Source organism: Cebidichthys violaceus, unplaced genomic scaffold, assembly GCF_023349555.1.
Source record: "Cebidichthys violaceus isolate CVI_PGR_0920_01 unplaced genomic scaffold, fCebVio1.0.p SCAF_19, whole genome shotgun sequence".
Lineage (NCBI taxonomy): Eukaryota > Metazoa > Chordata > Actinopteri > Perciformes > Stichaeidae > Cebidichthys > Cebidichthys violaceus.
The window spans coordinates 9,720,117-9,738,957 of record NW_027176361.1 but is presented as its reverse complement, the minus strand read 5'-3'; the positions used below and the strand labels follow the sequence as shown (position 1 = coordinate 9,738,957).

The 18,841-nt window shown below is 41.2% G+C and overlaps 3 protein-coding genes and 1 pseudogene across 3 annotated transcripts; 1 reads left to right on the top strand and 3 right to left on the bottom strand.

Annotated features, from left to right (window-relative positions):
• The first annotated feature begins 486 nt into the window (after positions 1 to 486).
• Positions 487 to 4,089, top strand: LOC137874928 (prostaglandin D2 receptor 2-like). Its single transcript, XM_068713904.1, has 2 exons — positions 487 to 566; positions 2,168 to 4,089. The coding sequence occupies exon 2, from the start codon at positions 2,215 to 2,217 to the stop codon at positions 3,343 to 3,345; it is 1,131 nt and encodes a 376-aa protein (XP_068570005.1). The 5' UTR covers positions 487 to 566; positions 2,168 to 2,214; the 3' UTR covers positions 3,346 to 4,089.
• A 154-nt stretch (positions 4,090 to 4,243) lies between these two features.
• si:dkey-165a24.9 (G-protein coupled receptor 4) lies at positions 4,244 to 6,624 on the bottom strand. Its single transcript, XM_068713903.1, has 3 exons — positions 6,377 to 6,624; positions 5,447 to 6,288; positions 4,244 to 5,076 (listed from the first exon to the last, which is right to left on the bottom strand). The coding sequence occupies exons 2-3, from the start codon at positions 6,052 to 6,054 to the stop codon at positions 4,653 to 4,655; spliced, it is 1,032 nt and encodes a 343-aa protein (XP_068570004.1). The 5' UTR covers positions 6,055 to 6,288; positions 6,377 to 6,624; the 3' UTR covers positions 4,244 to 4,652.
• A 2,382-nt stretch (positions 6,625 to 9,006) lies between these two features.
• Positions 9,007 to 11,414, bottom strand: ugt5g1 (UDP glucuronosyltransferase 5 family, polypeptide G1). Its single transcript, XM_068713576.1, has 2 exons — positions 11,341 to 11,414; positions 9,007 to 10,840 (listed from the first exon to the last, which is right to left on the bottom strand). The coding sequence occupies exon 2, from the start codon at positions 10,834 to 10,836 to the stop codon at positions 9,250 to 9,252; it is 1,587 nt and encodes a 528-aa protein (XP_068569677.1). The 5' UTR covers positions 10,837 to 10,840; positions 11,341 to 11,414; the 3' UTR covers positions 9,007 to 9,249.
• A 3,042-nt stretch (positions 11,415 to 14,456) lies between these two features.
• LOC137874697 (UDP-glucuronosyltransferase 2C1 pseudogene) lies at positions 14,457 to 18,199 on the bottom strand (annotated as a pseudogene).
• Between the last annotated feature and the right edge of the window lie 642 nt (positions 18,200 to 18,841).

The window sequence follows — 18,841 nt, the reverse complement described above, 5'->3', positions numbered from 1 at the left end:
GAAACAATGGTTATTAAATAGTATTTGAAAAAAAATGTACAAATTATAAATTAATATATGTTTATTTCCTCATTTGGCACGCCTTGCGGCTGGATGGCGCCCATACCATTCGCCTTTACTGCCGCTGGGGTCATAAGAGGACGGCTCAGAGTAGGAACTTTGAAGTTCTGTGTTACAAAGGTACAAGAAAAAAAACAGATTCATACAAAACAGAGAAAAAGGAAGTAATAAAGAAAAGAAAAAATTTAATTAGGGGAAAAAAATGCCTGGTGGAAGGTAACTGAAATACTTTGATTTATCGACTACTAACTTTTAGAAATATTTTATTACTCATTTCCTTGCTCAGTTGCTTTTCAGAAACCAGTTGACCGAATATCAGAGGCCTGACTCGAGGGTGGGTCAAATTAGGTTGGTTTCACACTTAGCTCTACGTGTTTTTTTCGAAAGTTTGTGACTTCCTATTTCTGTTCTGTACTCATACGCCCATGAGGCAAGTGCTGGGTACCGTGTGATACAGAAACATTATGACAGAGATCTCATCAGACCCACCAGGGACAGAGGAAAAGGTAAGGGATTTTAATTTTTTTTCAGGAGGTCTGTGTGCTTAGCATGAGGGGGTGCGCGCATTTCACACGTGTGAGAATCTTACAATGAGACAGTTTAATCCACTTAAAGAAGTTTTTTCACTCTTTACAAATTAAATGTGCTTTGGAAATGGGTCAAATGTGTTTAGATTATTAAGACATATCACCAGACGTAAAATTAAATGTCTTTGCTTTTGCAGAGTTTGTAACAGAGTAGTAACCACAAATGGCCGAGCTAAACTAACATTTGCTTAACTCAGGACTGAAAGCAAGTGATACTTTTTCAGAATGACACTTTTTATTTCAAATGTGAACGCCTCAGGTTTAACAGTATAAATTTCCCCACTGCGGGATTAATAAAGGATTATCTTATCTTATCTAATAAGCATGCATTGCGTTTCATCAGAAATCATGTGAGCCTCTTGAGTTAATTACTCTACCTTAAACGTATCAACATGCAGAGATATTTGGCATACTGTGTGACATGATCAGATAGTCGAAAGGTTACACAATGTACAATGTACAGAACTAGAGAGGATGTGGGAAATGTGAAAGATAAGACTGCAAAGACGCACAATGTCACCATGCGGTCTGCAAACAGAAACATACATTCTCTTTCAGCTGTTGCAATGAAAAATGTTGTTCTTCAACTCAAGTTTCACACATAGCAAGTATATTATAGTTTTATAATAGTGAAGCTATTAATTCAATTCAATTACATTTATTTTGTATAGCCCAAAATCACAAATCACCAATTTGCCTCAACCTGTACACATGCGACATCCTCTGTCTTAGGGAGAGCAACAGAGGAGGGATCTCTCTCCCAGGATGGACAGAAGTGCAATAGATGTCATGTCAAAGCAATAACTACTTAAGATGAACTAGCTTGTGTCGGATCCTCTTGTCTGGAGGTAGTTTGGTTTTGACATCAAGGTGTTTTTTCGGGCATATGATAAACTAATTAACCTAATGTTGCCATCTTGCCTCAAGAAAATGAGTTGGAACTAGTGTTTGTTTAGTTCATTGTTAATAAATTACTTATAAATGCCTTAGTTAGATCTATCAATAAGATCAATATTTGGATTGCTAGGTTGTCAAAAATTGGCTGACAACCCAAACGTTCTTCTAATTAAATGTATTTACTGATCTTTAAAGCCTAAATACATAGTTTAATTACCTTAACTTACAGACTGTGAAGAGTTTTACAGTATTCATTTTAAAGGTTGTGCAAAAGAATCAAATTAAACAGAGAAACAGATCATTTGCAAGCAAAAGCCAGAGTAGCTGCACAACAAACACATGTTTTTCACATCTCTGCTGTGTTTCTTGTTCTTGGTGCTTGGGAAACACGTACAAATATGTCAAAAAACAGCTTATTCATAATAAGGATAACAAAAAATTGAGAATTTTAGAGCAGATATGTGTCTTGTCATGAACATTAAACTGTTTTTGCATGAATTAAAATTATATATTGTTATAGAATTATCTAAATATCTCAATGGGCATAGAGAAAAAAATATCTAACACTTCCCTCTGAGCCCTGAATCGGACATTCATTGTAAATGTTCTAATCTCTGTCATAGATCACATCAGCGTGAAGCAAAAGGCCAAGTTAAAGTTCGACATCAAGATGGTGCACTGTCCTGTCAGCCTGAGGGCAAATATCAGCATTTATCACCCATCAAACCAAACAGACAAGATGAGCTCTTTGAGCATCTTCACCATTTCCCTCCATGGCTTGCTCTCCTCCATTGGCATCCTAGAGAACCTCCTCATCCTGGGTGTAGTGGGCTTCCATGTCCGTCGCTCTGTCATTAGCATCTGGATCCTGAACCTTGCAGCCTCAGACCTGCTGGCCACTTCCTCCCTGCCCTTCTTCACCCTCTACATGGCCCGCGGCAGCACCTGGACTTTGGGCACAACCTTCTGCCGCATCCATTCCTCCATCTTCTTTCTCAACATGTTTGTCAGTGGTTTTCTGCTGGCAGCCATTTCTATGGACCGCTGCCTGGTGGTACTGAAACCCGTCTGGGCCCAGAACTATAGGAGCGTCCAACTAGTGGGGAGGATATGTGGGGTGATCTGGGCTTTGGCTGTGGTCTTCACCATCCCCTTCTACATATTCCGTGACACCATTAAACAACCCAACGGCAAGATCCAGTGTTACTACAATTTTGCTCGACTCCTCCCTGCTGATCCGTTTGACCTGGGATCTTTATGTAAGCAGCGCAAAGAGGCCTTAGCCTTCATGAAGCTCTTTCTTTCCTTCCTGATCCCTCTACTGATCATCATCCTCAGCTATGCCGCCGTCAATACCAGCTTGGCACGCAGAGGCCACCGGCGCCCTTTCCGTTTCGTTCGGCTCGTGGTGGCCGTGGTGGTGAGCTTTGTACTCTGCTGGGCTCCGTACCACTTCTTCATTATCATGGAGGTGATGGCTCCCAGTGGGCATCCTACCCAGAGACTTGCAGGAAAGGTCCTCCCGATCTCAGCAAGCATCAGCTTCCTTAACAGTGTCCTTAACCCCATTCTGTACGTGTTCAGCTGCCCTGACCTGTGCAAGAAGATCAGACATTCTCTGGGTGCGGTGATGGAGAGTGTCCTGGCTGAGGATCTGGCAGAGTTTGCCCGACGCCGCAGCACCGCTCACAGCTCTCTCTCCACCACCGAGATTGTGTTGAAGCAGAGGAATTCAATTACAACCTATTGTCTGAAAGGAGAGGATCGGGAGAAGAATGAAAGTCTTCCTGCTGAGAACTGAACGAAAACGTACTGCAATAATGAGCAGGCTTCCGTTTACTCCTTGGCTTAGTATCAGTAAAAACTATCAACTAACATTCAACCTCCTATCGCTTCCTGTAGGCCCTTTTCAAAGCAGCCATTATGACAGGTGATTAATAACACCTGTGTTTACCCTGCAATGACATGTCAAAATGGCTGCTGTGAAAAGGGCCTTTTGAAAGTGAGTAGAGTTGGGCAGAGTTTCATTGATGGAAAGATCCCCTGAACTACAAGTTATGGTACTTTAAATGTCTCGACCATTCTTCAAACTGTTGTCTTATCTGACTGATATCACCAAAGCATTTTTGGTTATATTCCCACGTTATATTCCCTCGTTATATTCCCACGAGCATTAAAGGATTTAGTCAGCATTACTCTGCAGTGTGTACTTAATGACAACTGCTCAAACAATCATACAGTAGTCTGCATGATTTTCTTATTTTGACTTTGATGCTTATCTGATGTGTATATTTTGTTGAATGACCCATACATTATTGCTTCTTTTTAGTTTCTTGCTTTGTAAACATGTGTCTCTCATTAGATTTTATCAGCAGGAGCTGACACAGGCAACATTTATGAGATACAGAAAGCGCTTCTTATTTTTTGCCCATTATGCTTATAATAGAGAATTGTTGTCATAATTATTGTAATAATTTCCATTCATGTGGTGTTTATATGTATTAATGCTGTGACATTTCTAAACATTAATAAACCAAAAAAAACATTCACGTGTGTCACTTCCCTTGCGATCATGTAGCCACAGTCATGCTTGTGTTTGTGTTGAGATTCACACCTATTCTATTTTTAAAATGACTGACAGCAAACATGTGATTGAACATGAATTTTTAATTGATACATTTTTAATTGTAACATGACAGTAAAAAACCATTTGATTGTGAAATGATTGATTCATTTCCATACACTAGTCAGAAAACCAATCACCAAGTAAATAGATGGATCTTCTTCTGGTTGTATAATTTTGGTATGGTATTGGATATCACAAAAGAGAGAATTTTTGGCATATTTGTACTGAATTATATATGTCTTGAGTTTATGTCAGCAAGAGTTGCACTATGAGATCTGTGTTCCTCTGAAACAGTATTTAGATCATGACAAGTAACTGAAAATTGAACTAGTGGAAGTCTTTTAGCTGATGAGGTTGACGCACCCTGAAGAAAATGAATGCATTTGCTGAGAGCTGAAACACACTGTACACATGCACTTCCACTTGGTGGCACACTTGCTTTGACTAAATACCAGGAGCTCAGCTCTGAGGCAAAATCCAAGTTATATCTCTAGAAGATTATTATGTCCAGTTTCACTCTCCCTCTGGTTGTTTGACGGAGTTCTGGTATTGAGGCTAATCTTTTTGTGTGTGCTCTGCCCCCTTCCCAAACAGGGCAGGGATCTTTGCAGCTCTAGCCGGGCATCGGGGCACAGGAAGATATAGAAGAGGGGATCCAGCAGGGTATTGAGGCTGGTCAGACCGTAGCACAGGCGATAGATGAGGAAAATGGAACGCTCCATTCCACACGGCTCGTCAGTCAGCAGCAAGGACACAAATCTGTATCCGCCCACGAGGTGATAGGGTCCAAACACAACAATGAAGTTGACTGTGATCACGACGAGGATGCCCACGATTTTGTGCCGCTCATGGTCAGAGAGAGACGGAGATCGTCGGAGTGTCACCCCAATGTGGGCTGAGGTGTAGCTAAGGGAGGAAGCAGAGTTGCAGATGAAAACATCAGCCATCAGAATATACTTGATTATACAATGTTCCCCAAGGACATTATACCATTTCCCTTTGTCAAACTGTACCACACATCACAAAGGAAGGTCACTAAGTTTTAGTTAATGTTGCAATACTCTTCATATATTTTATTGGATTATTTTAATTTGAGGTTGGTAAATAGTATGCTTCCCTTCTGCTGTAGCACAATTCTAACCATTGTTATTATTTTGACACAAAATAAGTTATTGTGCATTGTAAAAAGTTGACTCATTTGACCACAGAAGCTTTGGACAGATTTGGAAACGCAACATGTGGGAGTGTCCTCACTGGGAGCTTGGGGTTAACTCACCCGAGTATGGCACATGGCAGCAGGAAGCCCAGGGCCACCGTTGTGATCTTGAAGTGGGCGTATCTGGGGCTGACGGGGTACTGCTCCAGACACAGCAGTCTGTCAGAGTCAAACACGGACGGCAGCAGTCCACTCAGACAGAACAGGAAGTTGAGGGTCCAAACTGCCACGCCGGACAACGCTGCCACCCGGACAGTCCGTACTCTGCGGCTGCTAAGTGGGTACACAATGGCCAGGCAGCGGTCCAGCGCTATCAGGCACAAGAACATGACACTGGCGTAGACGTTTACGTAAAACACGTAGCCCACCAGCTCGCACGTTAGCTGGCCGTATGGCCAGCGGTGACCACCTTGGAGATAAAGGATCCACAGTGGTAGGGTGAGCAGCTGGAGGAGGTCTGATAGCAGCAGGTTGAGAATATAGACCAGCTGGCAGCCTCCTCCACCGGAGCGGCCCAGGTGGTACAGTCCCCAGAGAGACAGCAGGTTGCTGGGGAGACCCAAAGAGAAGATCAGGCCATAGATACAGGTCAGGCCAAATGTGTCCGTGTCCAACGGGAGGTTGCAGCTGTCATTGGACATGTCTCTGTTGGTAAAAGCACCTGACATAGGAAACTACAGGTGACCTTACTCAGACATGGATTGACAGTTGCAGGATGATGAGTTGGTGTAGAAATACCCATTCATTCACTCAAAGCAAAACTCTGATTTGTTCCACTTGTCATTTGTCCACTCCATATTATTTATAAATGCATTCTCCTGTGGAAAAGATGAGGCTCAAATTATGTGCTGTCAGTCAACCAATCTCCAAAGCATCCAGGATCCATCAGGCGAGACAAACACCTGCAGAGCAGAAATCAAGAGCATTCTGAAATGGTTTAGCATCAGCAGGTGCAAACCATATATTTCAAAACAAGAAGTTTTTACTCACCACTCGAGGCTGTGAGATCAACTTTGTCCCACAAAAGTGTGCTGCCCACTCTGCAGCAGGGTGACCTGTGTTCAAGAAATGTTGGGAACACGGTGTCTCGACCAAGCCTTGTCTGTTCTGTGATCGTTTCCTCCACAGGAAACCCATTTCTTCAGCTTTAAAGGCAACATCCTGAGGCAGGAGCCTTTCTGGCCCAGAACAAAAACATATACTCTCTCATTCTCTCGGTCTCCGGCTCTCTTACTCCAGTAGCAGACAGGATGATTGAGGTGGACAGGAGCTGTGAGGGAGGGAACTGATGTATTGTCCACTAATGCCCTTTATAGTGTCGGCCGCTGGCTACGTGCCATTAAACACATTAACCCTTATGCTATGCTGTCTTTGAACATGCTTTTCAACACGTGAATAGTCTTTTTACTATGTCAGTATTTCCAAATTGAATTTAGCAGATTTAGATTTGGTTTCCATAACTGAATAGAGAAGTGTATTTCATTTTATGTTTATTTTATGCATCTTGTTTAAGCTTGGATTGGTAATCTTGAGACAGAAGCAAGAGTAAGCAAAATGCTAAATGTTTTTGAAGAACGTTACTAACTCTAGCTTTAAATGTGTGTAAGTGTATGGGATTCAAAGAGTGAACCATCAACTTTTGTTTGGTTTGACACTTACAGTACAGTAGGGTTAGTCTCCAGAGAATGAATGCAAGTCAAAGTACTCTCCCCCTAAGTGACAAAAACCAAGAATAGAGTTGATTGACGGACAAGATTAGAACCACAGAAAGAAGAACCATACAAAAAGCCCTGTAGAAGAAAACACATTCATTGCACTAAAAGTGGACGTATAAAATCAAATGCTTGAAAATGACTTATTTCATTTATCCACGTAATAGACAGTAAATGAGTGCAATTTACCCAGGGTGAACTTTGCTTGTGCACCAGTGGGAATTAAAAAACGTACACAATTGAAATTGTTTTGAGGAAGAATGGGTTTGTTAAGACAATGGGTGTTAGGCAGTATTTTTACCACATGGTTTCAAGGGGAGGAGGGTCTAATCACTCACTTTGTTTCCTTTTAAAAATGTCACCACTGCCTGATTTATTAAATAATCCAAGATTGTGACTAATAAACTGACCAGTCCCTGGAGCATTACTACCACTTCATGCTCTCCAGAGCTCAACATTAAGGTCCCCTTGCCCCTATACACCGCATTGGACATGGTCCAACTAGGTCTTTAAGCTTTAATCCTTAAGCCTTGGTGTCAGAACTGAGTTCTGCAAAATAACAAAAATCACACAGGAAGCTGCAGTGAGAAAACGGACAACCTCATTGCGACATCCTTCCGTCACTCAAAAAGACAGTTTACTGGTGACAGGAGACAATACTACAGGAACTACAGGACTACAGGAACATATTGCTCTTTCTTCTAATATCTACTTGATTAGTCTTTCTTGAAATGCATTATCACCATACTATGACTATTATCAGCATTACATCTGGGGTCTGTTGGTGGCTCAGTGGAATAAGGTGTGAACTACAGTATCATACTGTATATGTCAATATGCAGCACATTTTCCATGTCTCTTTAGCTCTGAATCAACACCATACATTGCCCGATCACTGAAACAGATATGTGCAGATGGGATAAAAATTCCAAAATGGCTTGTAAAAACATTTGACCATACTGTGTTGAATGATCTTCAGCTCTGTTGTCTAGTGACCAAGTATTTCTTCCCCCCTCAGTGTCTAGGCCCTTTGTTTGACCTGGCCAAATTTAGCTGCTACAAAAACAATTGTGTACACCACAATCTCACATTTTGTTTGTGGTGTGCACTGAAGTGATCTCATGACAAGACTCCATGTGTGTTTGCAGTACAATCTCTTTAAAGATACTGTATAGCATCCATATAATGTGTGATATTTCCCTTCATACATGCTTTTTACATAGAATGATGACAAAATAACTGTAGGCCATTATCATGTACACATTATGTTGGTATGTTTCTACAGACTGTTTTTGCTATAACGTGCAACTTCTTGGCCAATGTGATTGCACAACTTACATGCGTTTGTGAGCATTTTGTCAGCAGAGCCCTGCAGAAAAGAATAGATATTTAAACAAATTTAAAAAGCATTTAGTATAAAAAGGATAATATGGTGTCCTATTATTTTCTTGAGGATTTAGATTTTGTCTCCACAGTCCATGATGTGAGCTCTCAGTAGGTTCCTCTTCATGCAAAGTGTTTGTTTGATACAGGAAGTGAGGAAACTCATGGTGATCGGGCTGTCAGACAGCAGCTGTCACAATTTCTGTCTGTGAGATCTTTGATAAACCACTTTGAATGATATGATGGAATACTTATAAACAAATCCTTTGCAATTATTCAATTTGATGTAAATTACTATTAGGCAACATGTTGTACCACCTACCACCTGCATGTTCTCGTGTCAGAGCATTCTGATAACGCATTGTGGTGAAAAGTTATGGACTGTCCCCATTTAGTTGTTTATGAAAACTAGCTTAGAAATGCTTGAAAAGAGCCGACTATGATTAATGTTCCAGACTAATTGTATGATTTCCAAACAGTTCCAGATGAATCCCCAGAACTAATGAATCTCCTTGTAACGAGTCATGACTTCTCGTAGGTATTTATTTTACATCTCTGGCAAAAGCATTTATATTACAAGATAGTCTGTATTTTCAACAAACATAATTTATAATATTAATTTTAAATAGTTAGAATATGAGACAGAAAGGTTTAAAAATTATAAATGAGAATCAGTCACTGTTAAATTCCACTTTTTTGTGGATGCTTGAGTGTTTATCCCCCAACAAACACTGGGTAGTCACTAAGCATGGCTTATGTTCCAATCCGTTACTCTGCTTTCATCTTCCTCCGGGACCTTCGGCAGCAGAGAATCTTACAGATAAAGACTGAAGCCCAGACTAAGACTCCAATAAGGGCCATAATGAAAACTGCCACATCCAGGCAGAAGTAGGAATACCAAGGAAGATTGAAACCTGCTGACTGCAGATGGGCTGCTCCTTTGTTCCGGATGACAAACTCAATCCAAAAGATGGCGGTGTCCATGGGAGACATTGGCCGGTCGCGGTGTAGCTGTGACAGACGCTGTATGTTGTCACGGTACGAGGGAGTCTCCAGGATGTCCTTGAGAGCCTCCAGGAAGTCTTCTTTGGTGATTGATTTGGCCTCCACCACCCGAGCTGCCCCGCGTACCTTCAGCCGGAGTAGGTTGTCGAACTGGTCAAAGAGCAGGGGCAGGCCCAGAACGGGAACGCCATGGTAAATGGCCTCATACATGCCATTGGTTCCTCCGTGGGCTACAAAGGCACGAGTCTTGGGGTGTCCCAGGAGGTCTCTCTGAGGCAACCAGTTCACCAGCAGGGTATTGTTCCCCAGGGATGAAGGTCTTTCACCCACAAACCTCCACACCACCTTCTGAGGGAGTTGAGCAAAAGCAGCAGCGATGGCCTCTGTGGCCTCACGATGCATGGCCGACACCAGCGTCCCCAGAGACATGACCACCACCCCATGCTCCCCGGAGCTCTGCATGAAGGTCTCCAGCTCAACAGAGAGGGGACGGGACTGTTTGCACTGGAACCCCCCTATGTAGACCACGTTGGGCATGGTGGGTCGAGGGAACTCAAAGACAAAATCCGTCCTCACCAGCCAGATATCAGCTGCCCGCTCCAACGACAGAAGGTCAGTCCCAGGAGGGAAATGCCGCCGGAACAGATCGGAGTAGGGAGGGTTAATGACAAAGTGGTGTTCAACAAAACTATAAAGATAATGCAACATATTCTTGGTTCGTTCCAAAAAATCCATTTGATCATGAAGTTCGCTTCCTGACACGGGGACATAGGAGACAGGAGAGGGAGCTATGGTGTAATGGCCTTCCCCATTATTAATCCAGCGCACATTGAAAACCATTGGCAGCTTGAGATAACTACCCAGAAGAACCCCTAAAGTCAAAGCAGGGTCCGTTAACATTAAGTCAAACTTGGCATCTTGCAGCTTCTTCATAAAAACAGGGTCATCTAACATTGTAGCAGCTGCTCTAGCAAGGATCTCATGGCCCTTTCCCAACATGGATGTGATCAAGTGCTGTTGGCAGAAGGTGCTTATAAAATGCGGCGACCGGCGGCATTCCATAACATTTTGTAGCATTTTATTGTAGAAGTTCCTGTCTGACTCATCCTCCAGCATGGTCACATTAATAGAGGTATAAATCAAAGAAGTGCTAGGGATGTACCAGCTCTTGGCAGAGCGCAGCACAGTGATGTTGTGGCCTCTGGAGTGCAGCTCTCGGAGGATCACCTCCATGTTGATCCAGTGGCTGCCATCAACAGGCACTACCAGAATCTTGCTGCCGCTGCAACAAGTGGGCCTGAGCATTACGAAGCAGAGCCCTGTCAGGAATATGGGGATCACGCCAGACATTTCCCTGGAACAAGACAGAGAAGATTAGACTTGTAAAACCCAGTAACTTGAAGGTACAGCTCATATACAGTATCGTGTACGTCAAAATCAGATTGTGACAAAAGAAAATAGCATGTCTTATTGGTGTATCACATTTTTGGTTATATCACACGCATTGACAGTAATTTGCACCAATTTCCCAGTGTTTTTTCTTATTTTTGATGCAGACCTTGTAGTCTGTGATATAACAGCTTTTGGCTTATGTTAAATATGCAGTAAGAGAAGGTGGATGTCGGCGATCATGTCACTAATGTCTGTAGAGACTTGAGTTGACTTTAGCTTTTGTTCATGTATTTATATATTTACATATTTTACAGTGGAAATTCTGGGTTTTAAATTGGGCTGAAACATATCTTGTAAATTGTCCAGTATAAAATATGAATAATAGTCCAGTGGCATAAAATGTGTTTAGCAAAAGTATTTTGTTGTTAAATTGTTCAATTAAAAGTTAATCAAATGCCTCACCTGGATTTGTTCTATCAAAATCTAGAAGTTTGGCTTGAGCTCCACGTCCTCTGAGAGCCAGGATATTATGTGAGATCTGTGTTTCCACACAGCTTAATTATACACACAGGCCCTATTCTAACAGGTCAAAATCCAGTATGTGGGTTATAAGTTACTACCAAAGTTATGTGTATTGTTAGAGCAAAGGTCAAATTTAAAGGCATGATGCAAGTATGGTAAAGTGCTTTTTAATGGATGTGTAATTTGAGTGATCCTACATTTTGCATTTATCTTAATTGCGTCAAATCATTTTAATATCTTTCTCTTGACATGAGAAAATCTGTGCAAAGTACAGTTATCAGATGGATGGCTGTTTTTTGCTCAGTCAACATATTGTGTCTCGATGCAAAGTGACTCATCAGTTTACTCCCGCTCAGCTCCAGATCGCTGCTTGTTTCACATCTTTGGATGACAATTGTCTTGTAAATTCTCTTACATGCAAGTTCAAGTACAATCGGCTTGTTGAGGAAACTTCAGGGAGAACTGGGTAACAATCCAAACTTGGACACAGTCAGAGTGTGTGAGACGAGAGTGGCAGGGAACGAGGGAAGGAGGAAGCAGCAAGGTCACACAGCAGAGGGAATAATAAAGTGAGCATTGGTGATTACAACAACGGCAAGAGGCACAGTTCAACAGTCATATCAGTGAGCCGCAGCCTTTCCCTCCTCTCCTCTGCCTCTGTGGAGTTGTATAAACCTGAACCATGCAACTATTCAAGTTTACAGCCGACCAGAGATGCAGCTTGTGATCAGGGAAAGGCCTTTCATGAACCATACAGCAGTTCAGTAGTTTTGCTCAGCCTTTATTATAAAACATAAGTTAATTTTACGTATGAAATCTTAGTCTCTATTAATATCTAGCACATGCAATTATTAAGTATACTGACCACATTGAATGGGATGGAATGATAGGAAATTGTGTGCAATTATAAAAAACGTCAGACTGAATAAGGGACAAAAGTCTGGTCCTGGTACAAAAGGTTCATGAGAGAAAACATATGATATAGGGCAGGGGTATTCAATTAACATTCCAAAATGTCCATATTGAGAAAATCTCTTCGGGCAAAGGTCCAGAACATTACAATAATATCTAACTTGCGCTATTTAGTGCCATATATATATATATATATATATATATATATATATATATATATAGTCAAGAAGCTTAATAGTAGTAACAACGTATCTGTGTAGCCAACAACTGTCAAATCAAATAAAGAAAGTACACATCAATTATATTTTAACAATTATTATTCTCAGTTTTCAAATTTAAGTGGATGGATTATAAATAATACATAGAAATACATAAATAAATGTTCTTCTCATTTCAAGTAAAATAAGGGCTGGATTAAAGAATAACTGACATAACAAAAAGCTTTTGAAAAATGTGCATCTTAATAGCAGACCACCTCAAGGTGTCACTCAGAGAAAACCAGGACATTCTGATGTAGCATTTCAAAATTAAAGCTCTTCAAAATCACATGCAAGAGCTACGTAACTTCAAATCACATTCATGAGACAATTTGTCTAATTTCAGATGGGATTTTAGAGGAAATGGTGCATAGTTACAAAATCATTTCACCTCAGGTTAATAGCAGACCGCCTCAAGGTGTCACTCAGAGAGAACAAGGACATTCTGATGTAGCATTTCAAAATTAAAGCCCTTCAAAATCAGAATGTGGCTATCTGTAGTTGTTAACGATTGTTACCTGCTTAAATTTAGGTTTACTTGAGGTAAATGAAAGGGAGTATTGTAGTGGGCTATGTTAACACTAAGCTAGTTAGCTAGCTAGCTAGCTATTTTGTTAGAAACTATCTCCAGTGAGCAAGAGTGTCAACGAGCGAATTCGAAATACATGAAATAACTATCGACATCTCTCTATTCTTTGCATTAATATCTCTCTCTAGTATTTCGAAACAATAATATCAGTCCCTATAGAATGTTGTTGTTTATAATCAGTTAATGGTATATTCGACACTGAACTAGTTCATCTTTATCTCATGATAGTGTCCAAATGAGCATAAAATATCACTGGTATGTAAAAACTACACAGACCACAAAATAGATATAAATGTTGATCAAAATCGTATTCCCTTCTGCTCATAATAAAACAAGTAAACAACTCAAAAGTTGACACTGTCAGGTCCATTCTCCATCCATTGTGTGCGGTCCCTTTAAGAATTAGGATTTGGGAGTGACGCGGATATGAAAGCTAATTTATCCGTCTTTCCTTTACAAGCAGGAAAATTATTTCTCTTTTTATTTGAGAAAAGTTCATATTTGTGTTGACAAATTTCACTATGACCCTGAAATTCTGTCTCTTGTGTTATCATATACTGAATGCAAGCAAAACTACAGAGCAAAATCACACTCTTTCTGATTGAACCAATCTATGAACTGTCTGAAACAATGGATACCCAAATGGGCCCCAAAAAACATGCCTCTCCCTTTAGGGCTAAGCCCCCCCTTTCTTTGAATCCTAGAAACGCCCCTCGGAAGAATTAACCTATGAAAGAGTCTGTTCATTATTGTTTTAAGACTTTGGTCTCTCTGGTCTCTCTGACCACTTCTCTCTCTTTGGAGAACGTCATGTGAAATAACTTCTCTGACTCACGTAATAATTCTCCTACTCCTCGTTCTCTTTCCTCGTCTCCCCCGTGTGTCTACATCTCACTCGAGTCAGGAAACTTGTCAGAATACCCAAATTTGATTGGCTGAGCTGCATCACGTGATGTGATTTACGTCGCTGAACAGGTGCCGTAAAGGCTGGAAAAGCTGCGCCGGTTAAAATAAAAGCGCTCCGTCAAATTGTAATAATTCTCAATTATCTATCAGTTTTAGGTCCTGGGTCCGGATACAACGGCGTCTGGGTCCGGATCTGGACCGCGGTCCGCCTATTAGTGACTCCTGATATAGAGAATGCTGTTTCACAAAAGAGTTTTACTTGGATTAGTCGGATTGTAAAAAAAACAACTAAAAATTGTGTCTTAAATGTATGGTCCTTTTAGTGGCCCGGCTGTTGTCAAACCTGGTGTGTACTTACTACTCTGCTAAAATCGCCTAATGTTACTGTGTCACTGCAGTGTACCCTGTTCAATTGACAGCTGATTGGCAAATAAGCATTTTGTGTCAGAAGGGGGCGGGATGTCTGTGAATTTGATTGGATCTTAGAAGATTTCATTTGAGAAAAAAAGGCATCATAGTGACAGAAAATCAAATTCATCATGAAATCTTTATTTTTTTATGAGGAGTATATCCAACACCTTCAAAGGCTCAAATTTGATTTGACGAAGGTAAAGTAAAATTAAGTACAACAATTGCAAAATGTATATGCATCAAGATACACATTATATGTTGTCTGCAACTATTCAAATTTGCATTTCAACAGTTTGTTTGATAGCTAACACCAGCTGACACGGTGTTATTTTACGTCTATGTTTAGAAGTTGACCCAGTTATGCATCCCAATGAGAATTCTGGTTCTCCAGATTTTTTAAAGGGACAGGAATGTTGAAAATCCAGCAGGGGGAGACAGAAACACTTGAGACAAAGTTGAAGTCTAAACAAGTTGTTGTTTGTTTACAATTGTGTACACCACAATCTCACATTTTGTTTGTGGTGTGCACTGAAGTGATCTCATGATAAGACTCCATGTGTGTTTGCAGTACAATCTCTTTAAAGGTACTGTATAGCATTCGTATAGTGTGTGACATTTCCCTTCATACATGCTTTTTCCATTCATAGAATGATGACAAAAAAATGTAGGCCATTATCATGTACACATTATGTTGGTATGTTTCTACAGACTGTTTTTGCTATAACATGCAACTTCTTGGCCAATGTGATTGCACAACTTGCATACGTTTGTGAGCATTTTGTCAGCAGAGCCCTGCAGAAAAGAATAGATATTTAAAAAAATTTAAAAAAGCATTTAATATAAAAAGGATAATATGGTGTCCTATTATTTTCTTGAGGATTTACTTTTTGTCTCCACAGTCCATGATGTGAGCTCTCAGTAGGTTCCTCTTCATGCAAAGTGTTTGTTTGATACAGGAAGTGAGGAAACTCAGGGTGATCGGGCTGTCACAATTTCTGTCTGTGAGATCTTTGATAAACCACTTTGAATGATATGATGGAATACTTATAAACAAATCCTTTGCAATATTTCAATTTGATGTAAATTACTATTAGGCAACATTTTGTACCACCTACCACCTTCATGTTCTCGTGTCAGAGCATTCTGATAACACATTGTGGTGAAAAGTTATGGACTGTCCCCATTTAGTTGTTTATGAAAACTAGCTTAGAAATGCTTGAAAAGAGCCGACTATGATTAATGTTCCAGATTAATTGTATTATTTCCAAACAGTTCCAGATGAATCCCCAGAACTAATGAATCTCCTTGTAACGAGCCATGACTTCTCGTAGGTATTTAATTTACATCTCTGGCAAAAGCATTTATATTACAAGATTGTCTGTATTTTCAACAAACATAATTTATAATATTCATTTTAAATAGTTAGAATATGAGACAGAAAGGTTTAAAAATTATAAATGAGAATCAGTCACTGTTAAATTCCACTTTTTTGTGGATGCTTGAGTGTTTATCCCCCAACAAACACTGGGTAGTCACTAAGCATGGCTTATGTTCCAATCCGTTACTCTGCTTTCATCTTCCTCCGGGACCTTCGGCAGCAGAGAATCTTACAGACAAAGACTGAAGCCCAGACTAAGACTCCAATAAGGGCCATAATGAAAACTGCCACATCCAGGCAGAAGTAGGAATACCAAGGAAGATTGAAACCTGCTGACTGCAGATGGGCTGCTCCTTTGTTCCGGATGACAAACTCAATCCAAAAGATGGCGGTGTCCATGGGAGACATTGGCCGGTCGCGGTGTAGCTGTGACAGACGCTGTATGTTGTCACGGTACGAGGGAGTCTCCAGGATGTCCTTGAGAGCCTCCAGGAAGTCTTCTTTGGTGATTGATTTGGCCTCCACCACCCGAGCTGCCCCGCGTACCTTCAGCCGGAGTAGGTTGTCGAACTGGTCAAAGAGCAGGGGCAGGCCCAGAACGGGAACGCCATGGTAAATGGCCTCATACATGCCATTGGTTCCTCCGTGGGCTACAAAGGCACGAGTCTTGGGGTGTCCCAGGAGGTCTCTCTGAGGCAACCAGTTCACCAGCAGGGTATTGTTCCCCAGGGATGAAGGTCTTTCACCCACAAACCTCCACACCACCTTCTGAGGGAGTTGAGCAAAAGCAGCAGCGATGGCCTCTGTGGCCTCACGATGCATGGCCGACACCAGCGTCCCCAGAGACATGACAACCACCCCATGCTCCCCAGAGCTCTGCATGAAGGTCTCCAGCTCAACGGAGAGGGGACGGGAATGTTTGCACTGGAACCCCCCTATGTAGACCACGTTGGGCATGGTGGGTCGAGGGAACTCAAAGACAAAATCTGTCCTCACCAGCCAGATATCAGCTGCCCGCTCCAACGACAGAAGGTCAGTCCCAGGAGGGAAATGCCGCCGGAACAGATCGGAGTAGGGAGGGTTAATGACAAAGTGGTGTTCAATAAAACTATAAAGATAATGTAAATTATTCTTGGTTCGTTCGAGAAAATCCATATGATCATGAAGTTCGCTTCCTGACGCGGGGACATAGGAGACAGGAGAGGGAGCTATGGTGTAATGGCCTTCCCCGTTATTAATCCAGCGCACATTGAAAACCATTGGCAGCTTGAGATAACTACCCAGAAGAACCCCTAAAGTCATAGCAGGGTCCGTTAACATTAAGTCAAACTTGGCATCTTGCAGCTTCTTCATAAAAACAGGGTCATCTAACATTGTAGCAGCTGCTCTAGCAAGGATCTCATGGAACTTTCCCAACAAGGATGTGATCAAGTGCTGTTGGCAGAAAGTGCTTAAAAAATGTGGCGACCGTCGGCATTCTATAACATCTTGAAGCATGTTATTGTAGATGTTCCTGTCTGACTCATCCTGCGTCATGGTCACATTAATAGAGGTATAAATCGAAGAAGTGCTAGGGATGTACCAGCTCTTGGCAGAGCGCAGCACAGTGATGTTGTGGCCTCTGGAGTGCAGCTCTCGGAGGATCACCTCCATGTTGATCCAGTGGCTGCCATCAACAGGCACTACCAGAATCTTGCTGCCGCTGCAACAAGTGGGCCTGAGCAGTACAAAGCAGAGCCCTGTCAGGAATATGAGGATCACGCCAGACATTTCCCTGGAACAAGACAGAGAAGATTAGACTTGTAAAACCCAGTAACTTGAAGGTACAGCTCATACACAGTATCGTGTACGTCTAAACCAGATTGTAACAAAAGAAAATAGCATGTCTCGTTGGTGTATCAAATTGTTGGTTATATCACACGCGTTGACAGTAATTTGCACCAATTTCCCAGTGTTTTTTCTTATTTTTGATGCAGACCTTGTAGTCTGTGATATGACAGCTTTTGGCTTATGTTAAATATGCAGTAAGAGAAGGTGGATGTCGGCGATCATGTCACTAATGTCTGTAGAGACTTGAGTTGACTTTAGCTTGTAATACATTTTGTTCATGTATTTATATATTTACATATTTTACAGTGGAAATTCTGGGTTTTTAAATTGGGCTGAAACATATATATCTTGTAAATTGTCCAGTATAAAATACTAGTAATAGTCCAGTAGCATAACATGTGTTTAGCAAAAGTGTTTTGTTGTTAAATTGTTCAATTCAAAGTTAATCAAATGCCTCACCTGGATTTGTTGTATCAAAATCCAGAATTTTGGCTTGAGCTCCACGTCCTCTGAGAGCCAGGATATTATGTGAGATCTGTGTTTTCACAAAGCTTAAATTGTACACTCATGCCCTATTCTAACAGGTCAAAGTCCAGTATGTGGGTTATAAGTTACTACCAAAGTTATGTGTGTTGTTAGAGCAAAGGTCAAATTTAAAAGCATGATGCAAGTATGATAAAGTGCATTTTAATTTATTTGTAATTTGAGTGATCCTACATTTCGCATTTATCTTAATTGTGTCAACTCATTTTAATATCTTTCTCTTGACATGAGAAAATCTGTGCAAAGTAAAGTTATCAGATGGATGGCTGTTTTTTACACAGTCAACATATTGTGTCTCGATGCAAAGTGACTCATCTGTTTACTCCCGCTCAGCTCCAGATCGCTGCTCGTTTCACATCTTTGGATGACAATTTTCTTGTAGATTCTCTTACATGCAAGTTCAAGTACAATCGGCCTGTTGAGGAAACTTCAGGGAGAACTAGGTAACAATCCAAACTTGGATACAGTCAGAGTGTGTGAGACGAGAGTGGCAGGGAACGATGGAAGGAGGAAGCAGCAAGGTCACACAGCAGAGGGAATAATAAAGTGAGCATTGGTGATTACAACAACGGCAAGAGTTACAGTTCAACAGTCATATCAGTGAGCCGCAGCCTT

What these genes read in the sequence shown, in the direction of transcription:
- LOC137874928 (XM_068713904.1), top strand. Translation starts at nt 2,215, where the DNA reads ATGGTGCACTGTCCTGTCAGCCTGAGGGCAAATATCAGCATTTATCAC.
- si:dkey-165a24.9 (XM_068713903.1), bottom strand. Translation starts at nt 6,054, where the DNA reads ATGTCAGGTGCTTTTACCAACAGAGACATGTCCAATGACAGCTGCAAC. An exon ending in CTGCCATGTGCCATACTCGG is followed by an intron (nt 5,077 to 5,446) that starts GTGAGTTAACCC and finishes TTCCTCCCTTAG; the next exon opens with CTACACCTCAGCCCACATTG.
- ugt5g1 (XM_068713576.1), bottom strand. Translation starts at nt 10,836, where the DNA reads ATGTCTGGCGTGATCCCCATATTCCTGACAGGGCTCTGCTTCGTAATG.